We start from the raw sequence: 16,753 nt of genomic DNA on the forward strand, positions 1-16,753 counted from the left end.
GTGGCACCGTGATGAGAAGAAAGGAGGTGAGAAAGAGAAGAAGAAGGAAGATGAGCAAGTTCAAAAGCCGTGCTAAACTCCAACGCAGCATTTCAGCCGTTAGTAGTAAGTGCCAGCATTACTAAAATAATCGCACACACACACAAACACACGTACACACACATACGCACACAAGTAGATGAGGTATAAAAGTATAGAAGAAAAACAAAACAACGAGATCATGAGAAGACAGCATCTTTAAACTCCACGTGTGGCACGACAGATGCCCCCTGCGCGCCACATTAATCCTTTGCCTTTGAATTGTTGCAAGCCCAGCCCAGATATCACACGACACATTTCATTTCAGCAGGTAAGAAAGTTAATTGTATGCAAAAGGAAAGAGGAACCATATCGCGCAAATCTTTTGAGTACCACTGCTTTGTTCTTGGAGATATGAAGGGGGCATAAATCACGAATTCATTGAATAAAGATCCGTCTTGCACACTGCACTTTGAACTATACTGACCTCTATTGTCATAATGCTATTGTCATGTTGACACACATTATTATGTATGCTTGGAAATGTTTTGACGCTGGCACGTCGACAAATTATTTTTGTATACAAATATGTCTCCGAAAGAATTGAGATCTTTTTACTCTAAAAACACTGGGCAAAGACATTTACATCAAATTTGTGCACCTTCTCACTGAGTAGTCACTGAAACAGGGATGTTTTTAATCTTGATGTTAGTGTCATTGATTCACAAAATGTAAATGCCTTTGCCGTTGTGTTTGCGATGTCCTCGAAAGAAACACATAAATGAATAGATTTGTCTCCTTCGGCCGTTCTCTTTCATCTTTTTACGTCCGCTTCCCTTTTTTATGCGGTATTTGATGGGTTACAGCTCGTTATTCCGAAGGTTCGTTATTCCGAAGGCTCTTCAGTCCGAAGATTCTTTATTCCGAAGGTTCGTTTTTCCGAATTTCATTTTCGGATGAACAAATCTTCGGAATAACGAACCTTCGGAATAACGCCACAAATGTTCGGATTAACGAACCCTTTTTCATTTTCAGATTAACGAACCTCTAGGTACAGGGAATTTGCGTGTTTCGGATTAACGAACCTTCGGAATAACGAACCTTCGGAATATCGAACCTTCGGAATAACGAACAGCACCCATTTGATGTATGGAAATGAAAGCATGGAGGGAGAAAAAAAAACAAACCACCCAAAGGCATTAAATCAAGAATAATCAATTTTCGTTTGTTTATGTGTGTAAGTTTGTCAGTAGAAATACTGTATTTCTAAAATCACATTTCCCAGCAAACAGAAATAAAAAGTCAGAAGCGTGTAACCTTCAAGATTTAAGTATAGACATGAAACATTACTAATTCAAATTAATATGTACAATGATAATAAAATACTCAGTTCAGAAAAATTCCTCATATGGCGTGGAATCGATATATCTAACATAATAAATCTTCTTCTTTTTTTCTTTTTGGTAAAAACCAGCTACCCCTAAAAGTGGACGTAGGCCTGGTCGACCACGGCGTTCTGATTCAGCTCCATCTATGCTCAGTATGATGACAGTGAAACGCCAGAGATTTCAGGACTTCGTGCCAACCATTCTACCAAGCCGGACCCGTAACGCCGGATCAGGTAACGCCGGACGTCCTTCGAATCTTCTTACAAAAAGATTGCCAAGAAGTGGAATGTAATTGAAGCGTTGATTTTTTGAGGCTAGAACTGCCATGATTATGTCAGGCCATTGCCGTATTATCGAGGAAAATGAAATAAGATTCGCATTTTTTTTTCTTAAAAGGAAAATAAAGTGGAAAGATACGGGCGCTTTGTGAATAGTTTGCACTTTACTGTATCTTTATATCGGAATTCTGTTTTGTATGTTTGTTGGGCAAGTATCCTATGTCCAAAGGACATTTCATAGTTCCCATTCCCGAGTGCTATAACGATGGCAATAGAAACACTCGCCAAAAAGCATGAAAAGGTTTGCTAACTGTTGATGCAGTCTAACCTAAAGTTAAGTTGAACCCCTTTCTGAGCAACGGATTTTGGACAGTATGTACAATGCCATGGAGTTTTCTGTGTTCATTGGCACTTAGAGTACACGGAGAGTTAAAGGACAATGTATACACGCTGTATCATTTGCGTTACAAAAAATAAAATCTCTCATGGTGTTTTTCTTTGTTTATGTTTTGTTGCAGGTCATTGGCAGAATTATCGCTTGATGTATGATTCAAGAAATATCCAATACGAGTTGGAAGTTGAAAGACAAAGAAAGAAATTCATAAAAAGACGGCAGCGTCTTCGAAGCAAACACACCTCCGGAAACTTAAGCGCTCTGGATACAGACGAGGCCGAGGGCGTCGTGCCAACGGCGGTCAAAAGGCGGCCACGCGGGAGACCTCCAAAACGAAGGAAAATCAATGAAAACAGTTGCGAAGCCGAAGACGAAGTCGAGCGCGAGTCGGTGGATGAACCATCGTGCTCCTATTTGCTGGATGACGGACATGAAGTCAAGGACCTTTATCCTCTGAGAGTTGTGTTGGACGAAAATTGCTCGAACCATATCAAGATGAAGTTCCTAAACGTACGAAGCATGCACTCTCAGAAGGTCAAGGAGGGAGTGGCAAAACGGCACCGACGAGGAAGACCGCCCAAGTCGGTGAAAAAGAGGATGGCCCTCAAACAGAAGAGTCCCACCCGGATACCTTCTCCTCATCAACCCCCCGTACTAGAGCCGATGCCGAGTTGTGACAAGGAAAATGAAAACACCCCCGGTGACGTATCGCAGGTAAATGCAGACGTAAGGACTGCCCCACCCCCGTCCATCGGTCAATGAAATCAAGTGTCTCTATTAACGCCGTTCCCCAAATCAAACAACCACTCGATGGAGAATTGAATACCTAAATAGCTAATGCCTATTGGAGTTTGTTAGAGAAAGTGTTTCAGGAAAGGGATCGGCTACCCCGGCTACCCGATCAGAAGTTCGCCCCGACAATGCTCTGCTACTTCCGCGATTCGGTGTTTTTTCCTTCTTGTTGATTCTGCTTTTCAAATGTTTCAACACTGTTGAAGTCTCAGCACATCTTTGTAATTGTGAGATAAATGCCACGGGTTTAAGACGCCTTTTTTGATTTGATTCTGCAATATCATTGTTAAAAATTAGGGCTCTACCAGTGACATCACGGAGTTGAAGCTGACATCATCCAAATATTTCGAGACATCTGCATCGAGACCTGAACCGCCTCTAGGTAATAACAATGGAACGGCTTCGAGTTTCGACTGAGGCTCATTTGTTCTAAATCACCCTAAACACTATTTCTAGTTTTACTAACATGTTAATGTTTACAAGAGAATAATGATATTGAAATGAAGATTGAAGAGAGCGCTAAGAAATACTCAGCGAATTTAGAGGAGTGTGATACGGCAATTGCTTTAAATGACGACCTTCATTACAAACCCAGTTCTTCAACATGTACTCCGAGGTTGTAATTGCACTCAGTTACAGAATAACTACGAGATTGCAGACCATTTCATTCTTGATCTGAGCATTGTTGTCTGTATTGATGATACTGAAAAACATGTCCCGTGTCAATAATCTGAGATTGTTATCTTAGGGAAATATTTGATAATGTTGATTGTTACGAAGCCTTTTCGGTTGAGTGTTTCGTGCATTACATGTTGTACGGTTCTTTTACCACCTGTTTACCTTGGCGTTGCTATTGTATACGATTTCTAGAGCAAAGAATCCTTCAATGACTTCCTTTGATCTGATCTTTAGATAATTCAGATATAACTCTCACTTTGCGTTTTTCCTTCCACATGCAGAAATGACGAAAATGCTCGTAAACAAGACACTTGGTGAAACGCCGCTTCATCGAGCAGCCATTTTAGGAAGCCTAGTAAGTAGCACTTATATCTTATTTTCTTTGCGTACCCCTTGACTTGATTGGTGGCTGGGAGTGGCTGGGGAATTTACTCGAAGATGTCTATTTAACTCAGACCAGTGTGGGATAGACCAAGGAGGTACTAGGCTCTTCTTGGCTGTTCTGGTTCTGTGGATGAAATCGCGGGGGGGGGGGGGGGAGTTGAAAGTCGCATGGCTGCTTACTCCTAAGCATTTGCGTTTGTTTTGTTTAGTTTTAACTGGCCATTAAAAGAAAATTCGACACAAAATAGGCATGCGGAACTTTTTTTCCCCTAAAAGTCATGGGTTTTCTTGTTTTGTTTTTATTTCGATTCCCCCCCCCCTTTTTTTGCAGCCCCCAGTCCCTTAGGTGTCGCAGCCCCATGCGAAAGTAATAGAAGTGTCAATGGTGATAAGGATAATAATTTCAATGATAATTATAATGATATTGATAATGATGACGTCAAAGTTAATGATGATGATGATGATAATACTACAACAACAACTACTGCTACTACTTAAAATTTTGAACAAATAATCATCACTTTGTCGGACCTATTCTATCCGTGCGCGCAGGAGGTCGTATCGTACTGTGTGGATTATCGTGTGGTGGATGTGAATGCGCGAGACAACGCAGGCTACACGGCGCTGCATGAGAGCTGCGTGCACGGCCATCTGAACGTGGCGCAGTATCTACTCAGCCATGGTGCGGATGTGAACGCGAGTGCCGCTGACGGAACGAGGTAAACAAACAAACAAACAAACAAACAAACAAACAAACAAACAGACAGACAAATACCCTACATACTATGATCTCGACTAATATACTAGTCATACGAACATTAAGATATCACTTATACACGGGCCGAGGAACTTTTTTTTTTTTTTTTTAATGATTATCAAGGCGGTGGGGGAGGAGTCTTTGGCAACGTTCGGAGGTCTGGAAGCTGTGGTAAAACTCCTGGACTTTGTGGATGTTATTACGTTTGTGAGGCATTGAAGATCTTAGATCTTTTCGCTGTTTCACAAAAATAAGTGTGGCAACGTGATATTTAGTGACATCAAAGATGTACAAAATAATGATAAGGTCCTTCTTTCCTCCACCTAGGCCAATACATGACGCTGTGGACAACGACCGGGTGCAACACGTCCGTCTCCTCCTCTCCTATGGGGCGGATCCCCTCCTCCCTACCCACTCGGGCCGCAGCACGACACAACTCGCCCCACATAGGAGTGACGCTATGAGGACACTTCTTCTTGGTAGGCAGCTCCTATACCAAATAGAGTGTAACTAAGCATTGAAGGAAAGACCAGTCTTACGGCGTATATCTACAATCTCTTAAAATATCCTTTTTCGCTTTTGAACCCAGGGTAAAATGTCTGGGTATCAATTAAAAATACACATTCAACATGCACTTGTGTGTACATTTCCACTGCGTTGTATTTGATATATATAAAGTATTAGAGAAATAGCAATGACTAGGTAATAGTAACATTTAAAAACCGACGAGTAGTGATGACATCACTGGATAATAGCAGACTAGATAGTCTTCGTGTTTACCCTCACCTCAGTTCATCATTAAACCAATCAATTTTAGGGAGATCGTTTCCTGGTCTGACACAAAGACTGTAAAATTGAAGATGAAATCAAAAAGCAAAAGAAAAAAAATGAAATAATGAACTCCATTCCTTCTGATCAGGTTATCTTCGGGATGTAAACGGGGATCGTGCCACACTCGAGTATTCACAACAGAGAACATTGGATTACCAATGGAACTTTAGTGGCTCGTGTTCCGCCTTAGGTGGGTATTTCACACCGAGTTTCTTTCGTTGCTCTTCTGTCAAAGGCATATGCAAAGAGAATATATATATTTTGAATGAGACCTCTCAACTGATTTTTGGCATATATATATATATATATATATATACACAAAAAGACATGCAAATTAAACACAAAAATCTACATCGATACTGTCCTATTTTTCTTTTTGCAACCCTGTTTTCAGAATAATAATGAAAACATAAACATAACCATTCAAAGTATACGTGAAAACCTTTGCGATAGTATAACAATGAAATTGAATACCGCATACTTCCTGTAATGATAAGATTGAGATTTTAATGAAGAACTGTGGTGAATCTATTTTACTTGCTGTATGTATACCAGGGATGCTGGTAGATCTAATACGTATACCAAAATATCATGTTTACTTCGGATATCCTTTCGTGGGCGCAATATGATCCGAATATTAGAATGATAAACGGCATCATTGCCAACGAAGATTAATTCCGACTCTCTCGGTTCCTTTATAGATGATCTTTTCTAGGTCGTGCCAGTCTGAATAGCTTGTGCATTATTCATTTTTCACAATGTGTGGACGTACTTGGCGTAAATGAGTTATATCATAATGTCTATAGATGCATCGGCGCTGTCGCAAGCAGACCTTTTCGCTGAGGGGCCTGAGCTGGAGGAAAATGACGAGAAAAACCACGCAATGTCAAAGGACGGAGGAGTTGTCGTAGAGTTCAGCGAAAAACCGATGCTTCCGACGGTGAATATGTGGATGGATGACCAAAATAGGTGGGCAATTTGGACACATAGTCATGAACTACGATCGAAAAAAGACATGCTTGGTAATGTAAATAATATCAAAACAAAACAGGTGTCACGTAAAATTGTATTAATTATAGAGTCAAGGTTTCTAAGACTTTTTGATTACTAGCACACCATGACAGTTTAACTAAAAAGGCTCGTTTTTATCATTTGTATTTATCATTCTATAGTCATGTCATTTATGAGTAGAGACGAACGCTGTAATGTTTTTCAGTGAATGGGTGAAACGTATTATATTTCTTTTTTTTTCGAATGATCATGATATAATCTATATTCATTTCTTAATGTAATATCAGTCTGATTCATCGGAACGATGTTGCCACAGACAGACAGACAGACAGACAGACAAACAGACGCGTTTAAAACGATCTGTGGGCATTTTTAATACATTTTTATGACTCTTCCTAACATAATCTGTGTAAAAATAAGAAGAATTGCATCGCATATAAATAATGTTCGATTGCCTGGAGAATGGTTTAAGTGTGTCGGAATCATCTAATGATCCAGGGATTGCAACAAGAAACAGGGTAAATGCTAGTAGAGGGGTTACTTTCCCGGAAGCAGTCGATGCCTCAAGATCAGTTTCTTCTAAACAGGGAAAATGAAACGTGCATGAAGATGTTGGATTGTTAATTTGACGTATACCAACGTGGGAAATGTCCATCTTTGCTTCTCATAATTGGATAAGGATTGAAAAGTGGATCAATGCGAATTGATGAATCTTTAATATGCCACAGATATAGCAACTGGATATTACTGGAACACGTGACAGAACGATTGGGCGTGTCGCGCGATGAGCTCCTGGCGTCGCACCCGGAACTCCGGCCCGTCACGCTCCCAGCCGACCACTTCTGGCAGAGCGTGGGAGAGTCGCAGGTGGCCAGGGCCGAGTTTTCGTCATGGAACGGAGACAAGACCGACAGCGACCCCGCATGCTCGGCGTCGACCAAACAGGAGGTGACGCTGTTGGTGCTTGACGATACGCTGAGAGAGATATTGGGTGTTACAGTGGAATATGTTTGAGGCGCCACTTTGCAAGAGGCTATGAAGTTCAATCAGCTGACAGGGCGTGAAGAGTGGGACATCTGCGATGTTTGATGGAGCTTTTGGAAAGTCGAGACGTAGAACTTTAATGAGCATTTACACCATTCCTATGTACAAGACATCAAAACGTCACATAACCGGTTCATTAGCGTACTCACTAAGAAGTTAATCTTATCTCAAGATAATTTATCTTGATCTCAAAAGTTGTGTCTTTTTTCGAATTCAGATGGTCTTTGCCGTTCGCTCTTTGTTTTCAATTGTAGTGAGGCTACTTTTTGGTTCGAGAAAAGAGTAAAATGTTTACACTGCTCAAATCCTTAAAGTTAGCTCTGCATGCACATATCTTACGCATTCTACTTGAAGTCCTGAGAAACCTTTGTGTGTATGAAATCATGGACCTTTGAATTGCAGTGGCATGCTGAGAGATTGGAAAGAACCTATATACTACCTAACTGTGTGTACGGTCTACCTGGAGATATCGATCTCTTGGTAAATCATAATGATTATGTCAGAAGTGGATGGAGTGCAAGAGGTGAGGCGAAATTATTCAGTGCAGTTTTTTTTTTTATTGTCAAATATGACAAGCCACATCGAAATGATGTCGTTGGGTGATTGCAGATTCGACACATAATTTTGTGTTTTTGTTTGTTTGTTTGTTTGTTTGTTTGTTTTTGGCCGCATATGTGATCGCGTTAAAGCGGATTGTGATCAAAGAATGATCTCTATCAGAATCGACTGTACAGAAATGACATGGAAGCATTCAGCGTATGTCATTATCTGCCTCTTTTAAAAGTACGTGTAAATACATGCCGACAAAGTCGGAGGACACAGCAAAGGAAATAAGACACAGGCAGGGTTGTTTTCACTGTTTGGTTCTCCTGTTTTAGATCTACTAATCTGCAAGTATTGTTTGAAGTTGTTTTCGGGAGATGGGTGCATTTCTCATCGGGTTCATTCAAATGAAGTGTCTGCGTTGGCAGACTGGTTGGAAGGCAAAAACAAATCACGCTAATGATATTGTTAGAAAGATGAAAAATCTTTGAATCATTCGTACATATCTGTACAAGTATTAGTGTGACATAGTCTGTAAATACAATTTCATTCTTTTTATATTTCTTTTGTGCATCACAGGGTAATATTACCGAAATTTTGTCACACTGTGTCAAAACGGAAATGCGTGTTTATGTTGCTCAAGTGCCTTTGATATTCTAGAACCTTCTGGATACAGGAATACGAGCTTGATGTTGTATAAAGCAGGAAATGTTATCTCACATTAAAACCATTGATGAACATGTATTAACGGTCATTACTTTGCTGTACTTTCAGTTTCACCAAATTAAACGATGTGATGATTGGAGCAATTTATGATTATGTTTCAACACTTCTTGTCACGTAAATTGCTGTCTCAGATATGTCAAGAAGTTATCAGAGGCTTAATTCTATTAGGGTATTTTCGTTTTGGTTTTTAAGTCTGAACCTTAATATAGCCTGATATTGTCGACAATGATTTGATATTTTCTTTTTATTATGATAAAAAGTACTTAATCTTGTCTGTGCACATGTCGTCACCGCGTCTCCTTGGCAACCCTTCATTGTCTCTACCATTGTGTATTCATTGATTTCATCTGCATATTTGTGACTGAGTATTCCGCAATGTCACAGAAGTGTCATTAGCGACCTTTTAATACATCTGCGACGGGACCGCTAAGACGACGCAGCCTCCCAAGATGTGTTGGACAATGAACACAGCTGTCTGGCGCATGTGCAGAACACCATTTTTTTTTCTGCCTAAGCGTCGCAGATCTAAAGCCCGCTAATGTTGGGAATATGCAGCCCAAAGTCCAATTCATCCTCATCTAGCCGAATGAGCGTGTGCAGGGCTTGGGTTTCTCTTGTGCCTTCTTCGTCGGAATTCCACTCAGATGTTAAGTGTGATAATGGCTAGTTGCTGTTATTTGGTTATGTCAAAGACATTCAGTGTGTGTGTGTGTGTGTACCTGTGTGTGTTTGTACACGCCATTTTTGGAAGCAGGATGAGGTGAATGGATCCGATATCAGCGACTGATCTGTTTGTTTGTTTGTTTGTTTGTTTGTTGTTGTTGTTGTTGTTTTTGGGGGGAGGGGGTTGTTTTGCTTTGTTTTGTTTTGTTTTGATCTTTTTAAATGGGATAATTTTTTTTCAGCACAGATGAAAATCAACCCAGGACCTCTTTTGGAACAAGATATTCTGCCATCAAAGGGAAAATTTTGGAAGTTTCATTGGTATGTTTTTGCCCTGCTTTCCAACTTACCAAAATGTAACATCTTTCAATTCAGCATTTCAAGAAATAGAATAAGACTGACAGTCCAATAGGAATAACATGTAGTTGTTTTTCCTCTCCTGAAGTATTATCTTTACTCACATCTTAAGGAAAAGAAACGAAAAGAATAATCATAGTGCTTATAACGTATGTAGTTTCCCTTTGAAAACTCTAAATAACGCTTTTTAGCTTAAAATGATTGTTACTAGTATTTTAAGTGTGTATGTGATAATAAACGAAGTACGAACGTACACGCATCATGTATACTGTATGTACTTTCCTCCCCTGTATTCTATGGCATATACGCACTGGTCAAATTACGAGCACCTATCAAGAAAGGACCAACATAAATAAAGCTTCTATGTCCATGTGCCATGATGTGGTGTGAAGCACTAATTTAGTGTGTTATATTATTCTGTGTACATTATCATGTACAGTATAAAATTTTGTAAAGGCCTTGTTGAGCAATCTCTTGTATATTCGCAAACGTCTCGGGAATAAATGTCATACTTTTGTTTTGTGGGGAATAACACTGTACCTACAGTTACTGTACAAATAAAGAAACAAAATGATCGCCTTAACCTTGTTTACGTTGGACAAAGTGTTATATTCTATCAAAGAAAATGAACACAAACACATACATAAATACGCACACATACGAATTCACACAAGGTGTGAATTTGAATGTGTATACGTGTGTGTGTGTGTGTATAATAATTATGTGTGTGTGTTTACACAGTGTATACTCGACGGCCGTAGTGTTGGACATGGTTGTCAAGCGTTCCAGGGAGGCGAGACGAAAATTTCGTTTCACCTCCCTGATTGTTCTGAGGACTCTAACACGCAACACACTATCAAACACTTTCAGGTTTAATTCTAAACGGTTTTATTTGTAAAAAGTGTCAACAAACAAGCCGTGAACGGGACAATAAATTATGTACAAGTTTACAACACGCGCAAAACTCTTGAAACCACCAACAACGTCAATAAATTACGGCGAGAAAGTCGAAACAACATTAAGAGGAACACACACTGAAAATACAAAAAGAAACCGCGAGCTTGTAATTACACACGACATAAGTATAAGATAAAGAATCCGAACCGGATGCATGACGGAACACGTAGAACACAAACCAACATTTGCTGTTAAACTTTGTATAATAGAGTATCGTGTCAACACTAGATACCATTCAGTGTGGGAATTTAAATGTTTATTTCCCCAGACTACTTATAAAAAAAAAAATCATCTTTTTTTAATACAAATCCGTCTTTTTACACGGAAGAAGAAAGAAAAAAAGATAGAGAGGATGCGGAGATTTTGAACCGTTTGGAATTAATACGAGACGGACTATAGCATCCTTGTAGTACCACAGGGTAGAAATGGCTAACGGAAATCGGGCAGCACTAATAACCGGACATAGGCCATATTTATCATGACATTAATGACCGTACTTTCTCTTTTAGTACTCTGATTGCTCAGTCAAGACATACTATACCCAAATAACTCTCTCTTCGTAACATTTTCTCCCCCCCCCCCAAAAAAAAGGGAGAAAATCCAATGAGACTACAGTCGAAGTCCTTTAACTATGCAATAAGTATTTACAGTAACTATTTCACGCTGGAGTCTTGCACACTGAAAATCTAGTACTGAACAAAAGCTCCATACGAAGCATCAAAGTTGGGTGTGGGGTTTTTTTTTGCGTGTGTGTTGTGTGTTGTGTGTTGGCACTACTGATCTGAATCAAAACTAAACCATACTCATCGGTAAATACAAAACGAGAAAAACACATTACAAAAGCATGATAATGCATAATGTCTTGCGGCTGCTTCAAACCACGGAATACTACGCCGCTGTAAATCACCAATCTATTGCTGTTTGTGGAAGAATAAGTCGGAACGAAAAGAGTCAGGAACCTTGATCTGACGTACGAGAATGAATTCCTCTTCGATGTGAGGTGGTCAATCACCAAACCTGAAAACGAGTTTCAGAATGCTTGCCACGGCTTATAAGTATCAAAACGTTATTTTAGGTCCACGTTGGTGATGAATGTCTGTTCCATATCAAACATCGGAAGAAACTCCCCCGGCATTTTGCCAGTTGCGGATAGCTTGGCAAAGGCGTGTGCTCTGACGCCTAGCAACAGGATCTTATCTGGCAACTACCTAAAATGTTCGATCTCCACGCCCAGCAGGTTCCTGAGCTCGTCGTCCAGTTCGACTATCGTCACCTCCTCCCCTTTGGCGGACGGTTCGGAGGTCGGGCAAGCTCGTCGCGGACCGGCGGCGGCGCAGGGAAAGGACGATTGCGATACTTGCGACTCCTGCACCGACTGCTGGAACTGTTCGACCGGGAGCGTGACGGGGACGACCTTGGAATGCTTGGCGAGCAGTTCTTCGGGGGTGAGGGACAGACGCTCCGCTACATGATCCAGCATCAGCCAGTTGCGAAACCTGAAAAGTGTGAGGGAGCAGTGTTAGTTCTAGGCTTTGCTTTTGCTTATCGCTTTTGCTATCGATGATATTTGAAAGAAAATTACGCAATATGTAAAAAATTAAATTGAAAAAAAAAAACCTCTCAGAAGCTAACACATTACAAAGTTGTGTCTTTTGACGGATTTGATTTTTCATCCTAATATAATGCTAACATGAAAGGGGCACGAGGCACACGAACGCCATTATTCAATTCAATTCACTTTCAATTCACTTTCAATTCAATTCATTCAGAATTTTTTTTTGTATAATAATGCAAATGAACTATAGTCATTCTTTTCTCGAACACAAAAATTCATACAATCTGCACATTCGAACATAGTTGAAATTTACGTGTATAACTGACTCTTAACAGATTAAAGAAAAAAAAAAACAGGTCGATTTGGAGCTACTCAGGATAATGGAACGAAGAATGATCTGACTGAATTATATGGTATAATATATTGTGGGATATGGATGCAGAAGGTTGTCATGAAATAAGCAAATAAATTTAGTTTGGAGATACAACAGCCGTGGAAATAAAATCAAAACAAAAACGTATGAAGCATACATAATATAAACGAAAAAGAAGCCAGGTTGTCCGCTATTCTGACGTTACATTGCGGTACTGTAATAACAAAATTTAATTTACGAACAAAAGTCATTAGTATCTGATAAGGAAGAATAATTCTCGAGGTGACACCGGAAGTTAGTCTTACTTGTCCTGGTCCTGTAGACGAAAGTTGAATGACGGAAGGACAGGTTGTTCGCTGATCTCGAAGAATACTCCATCATCCTGTGCCTCGCTAGCGGGCTGACAGCTCTCCTCTTCGGGAGCCGGGGCATCAGCGAAAATGTCGATGTTGGCTTCGCTTGCTGTATCTGCGAGCAGGTGATAAGAACATCATTTACTAAGTAGAAAACATTGCTTCCTCTGTTTATAAGTCATTGGTAAATCTACAAACGCCTCTCATCCGAGCATAATGTTAGTGAGTTTGAACAAAAGATCATAACACTTGAGAAGACTCATTTGAGAAGAATTTCACAAGATATTGATAATAACATCACAGTTATTTGAAATTCATTTTTTTCTTTCTCTTTCTCCAAAGCAAACTATAATTTGCAAATAACACGCGCGTCAAGTAGTTTGCGAAAACTGCGAGTGCTTATGATTTACAAATCGAAAAAATAACATAAAACTATCTTTATCATTGCAAACATGTTGTTAGCAAACAGAGGACCAGCGTGCTATTACGGAGTCGTCTGTTTTGATTGTTTTTTTTTTTTTTTAAAGAGACTTATCATCGTTATCATTTTCTTTGCACCATTGGCCGTACGTTGGAGAAAATTACACCGTTCCTTTCATATCATTTGCTACCTACACCTCTTCCCCTCCCCTCCCCCCGGGCGGACTGGACGACTAGATAAGTATTGCCTTTTCGACAACTAGTCTTCTATACTCCCTCTCGTAAGGTCAGAGTAGAAGAAACGTCCAAACTTTCCACTCCTATCTTAAAATTAACATATCGAGTCCTTTCGGGTGATGTTCGTTATTCCGAAGATTCGTTATTTCGAAGGTTTATTATTCGGAAGGTTCGTTAATCCGAAGGTTCATTATTCCGAAGGTTCGTTAATCCGAACATGAAATTAAGTTCGTTATTTTGAAGGTTCGTTATTCCGAAGGTTCACTATCCGAAAATGAAGTACTTAAGTAAGGCTCATTATTTCTAAGGTTCGTTAAATCCGAAAATGAAATAGGGGCCTTTCCTGCCTGGTGTTACACGATGCTACGATGATCTTTTATTGGCAGTTTCGAGGCCAATAAAAACCGTAAAAGGCGGGGGGGGGGGGGGAGGCAAAACCGAAACAAACATTGTCTTTCCGTGCACGTCCGGGTGTCGATGGCTATATCGGATTCAAATGAAGAGTTTCATCGCAAAATGGGCTAAGATCCTTTTTTAAAAACATTTATTATTATAGTAAGTCCATCATCAGATAGAACAAAATAAAACCTTTCCGGTGATAACTCACTTGTGACATAAGAAGAGATATTCTCATAGTATATAATTTAAGATACTCTATCCCGTATTTTCCTACTATTTCCTTTGTTTTTAGAATGCAGCGTTTAATCGCAAATATCTCAACTAAATAAGAATGGAGTTTGCGCGTTTTGCTATAAAACTCTTCAATTTAGAGAGTCAGACGACTCAAGTTAGGCAATGCATATATTACGGACACATTATCCAAGTATATCACGTGTTTAATCTGCGCAGACTAACGATGTCTCGGAGTTGATGGAAATATGGCTGCCTTAAAAAAAATGCGTGGAGGGATTCATATAAATTATAATGTGTTGGAGTGGACCCGAAGTACATTGTAAACTAGACTCGGAATTTGTCAACACTGACAAATTAGGTGATCCGATCTATTTGGAAATCAATGATTTGAGTCCTGATCCCAATAGGCATGACCATACAGGTTTCATCTGTGTTGAGAGGACATTGGCCATGTGATGTTTGGAGTCTCATTTAGAAAAGGGAGTCAGACCTGCCATCTTTGGTACCGAATTCCGTATGCACTAACGAAGATACAGAATGAAGTATATTTGACCTTTGACCCCATTTTGCACACCAAAGATGACATCTGAGCAAAAAGTAGTTATTTTGTGAAACGATTCTTGTAAAATGGTCCTTGCGTGTGCAAAATATGGGAAAGATAGGACAAGTATTCACCAAGATACAGGATGAAACATTTATGACCTTTGACCCTAATTTACATACCCAAGATGGTGTCCGATCAAGTAGTTGTTATTTTATGAAATAATGTACGTGACATGAACTAAACATGTGCAAAATATGGGGGTGATAGAGGCTGTTTTTCTTGTGTTATAATTGCAAAGAAAGTTGCAGAAAGAAAGAAATATCTCAATACATCGAAGATAAGCTTTAATGTCAACCAAGTTTTTTTTAGCATGATCCAGACATCGTATGAAAAAATGAAAGGTACGTAAAGATAGCGCAAAGTCTCAGCTACAACATATTAAAATCTGGGAGAAATTCACCGAAGGGTAAGTGAGCTAGTGCTCGATAAAGACAATCATATCAACTTTCACATCTAGAAAAATTCCCTCCCATAGAGATAACACGTCATAACGAAGATACAGAAAAAAGTACATATGACCTTTGACCCCACTTTGCTCAGACAAGATGACATCTGAGCAAAAAGTCGTTATTTTGTGAAATGATCCTTGTAACATGGTCTTTACGTGTGCAAAATATGGGAAAGATAGGACATATATTTACTAAGATACAGGATAAAATATTTATGACCTTTGACCCTAATTTACATACCCAAAGTGGTGTCCGATCAAGTAGTTGTTATTTTATGAAATAATGTACGTAACATGAACTAAACATGTGCAAAATATGGGGGTGATAGGGGCTGTCTTTCTTGAGTTATTGCAAAGAAAGTTGCAGAAAGGAAGAAATATCTCAATACATCGAAGATAAGCTTTAATTTCAACCAAATTTTTTGACATGATGCCGACGTCGTATGAAAAAATAAAGGGCACACTTACGATAGCCCAAAGTCTCAGCTACAACATACTAAAATTTGGGAGAAATTCACTGAAGCATAAGTGAGCCACTGCTCTATAAAGATAGTCGTGTCAATTTTCCTTTATATAAAAACTGCACTCCCATAGAGATAACACGTAAACTGGTCAAATTTGACAAGGTTACATTCAATCCATTTTTACGAGGTGATGCCATCATCCAATCAACATTGTGTTATTAAATTTATGAAAGAGCATTTAATAAGCTACAACATACTGAAATTTGGGTGAAAATAGGCAAAGGATAAGTGAAATACGCTCCTGTGAACTTGAAATTTGATGACGTCATTTTGAAAATTTACTTTCTTTACTTTATTAAGAAATTTGATATCTTTTAATCATTTTTTCAGTATCGCCAACCCATGAAATGACATGTACAACTCATCAGCTTTCAAAATATGTAAAGAAAATGGGGGGTCACCGTCCATCCTGACGAGTAAAATCGGATTTAAAATTGGCGGTTTTTTGGCATTGTTGCACTGTATATCGCCATTGACGCGCGCGCGGAATTTCAACTTTCACGGGCCCGTATGACGTTATATTGAGTCGGATTGACTTGAAACTTGGTAGAAATATTCCTTGACATTTCAGGCATCTGATAAATGTGAAAAAACGGGAAATTTCTATTGCATATGAGCTGTGCGTGCGTATATGTGCGCGCGCGTACGCGTCCGTCCAATTTTTTCAATTTTTCAAAAAATGCTCCAAATGGTCTGAAACGTGTGCAAAAAAAATTTGAGCTCGATTTGAGCATACAAATATTTCAACGCGCGCGTACGCGCACTTTTTAATAATAAATATGAAT

The 16,753-nt window shown here is 39.4% G+C and overlaps 1 protein-coding gene across 1 annotated transcript in view; it reads right to left on the minus strand.

Annotated features, from left to right (window-relative positions):
• Nucleotides 1–10,728: 10,728 nt before the first annotated feature.
• Nucleotides 10,729–16,753, minus strand: part of LOC140244499 (uncharacterized) — a 48,066-nt gene continuing 42,041 nt past the window's right edge. Inside the window, exons 11-12 of the mRNA XM_072324127.1 lie at nucleotides 13,055–13,217; nucleotides 10,729–12,317 (exon numbers count right to left, since the gene is read on the minus strand). Coding sequence (XP_072180228.1) covers nucleotides 12,026–12,317; nucleotides 13,055–13,217 — 455 coding nt within the window. The 3' untranslated portion in view covers nucleotides 10,729–12,025. The remainder of the gene's footprint in view (nucleotides 12,318–13,054; nucleotides 13,218–16,753) is intronic.

This window comes from Diadema setosum, chromosome 21 (assembly GCF_964275005.1).
Source record: "Diadema setosum chromosome 21, eeDiaSeto1, whole genome shotgun sequence".
NCBI lineage: Eukaryota > Metazoa > Echinodermata > Echinoidea > Diadematoida > Diadematidae > Diadema > Diadema setosum.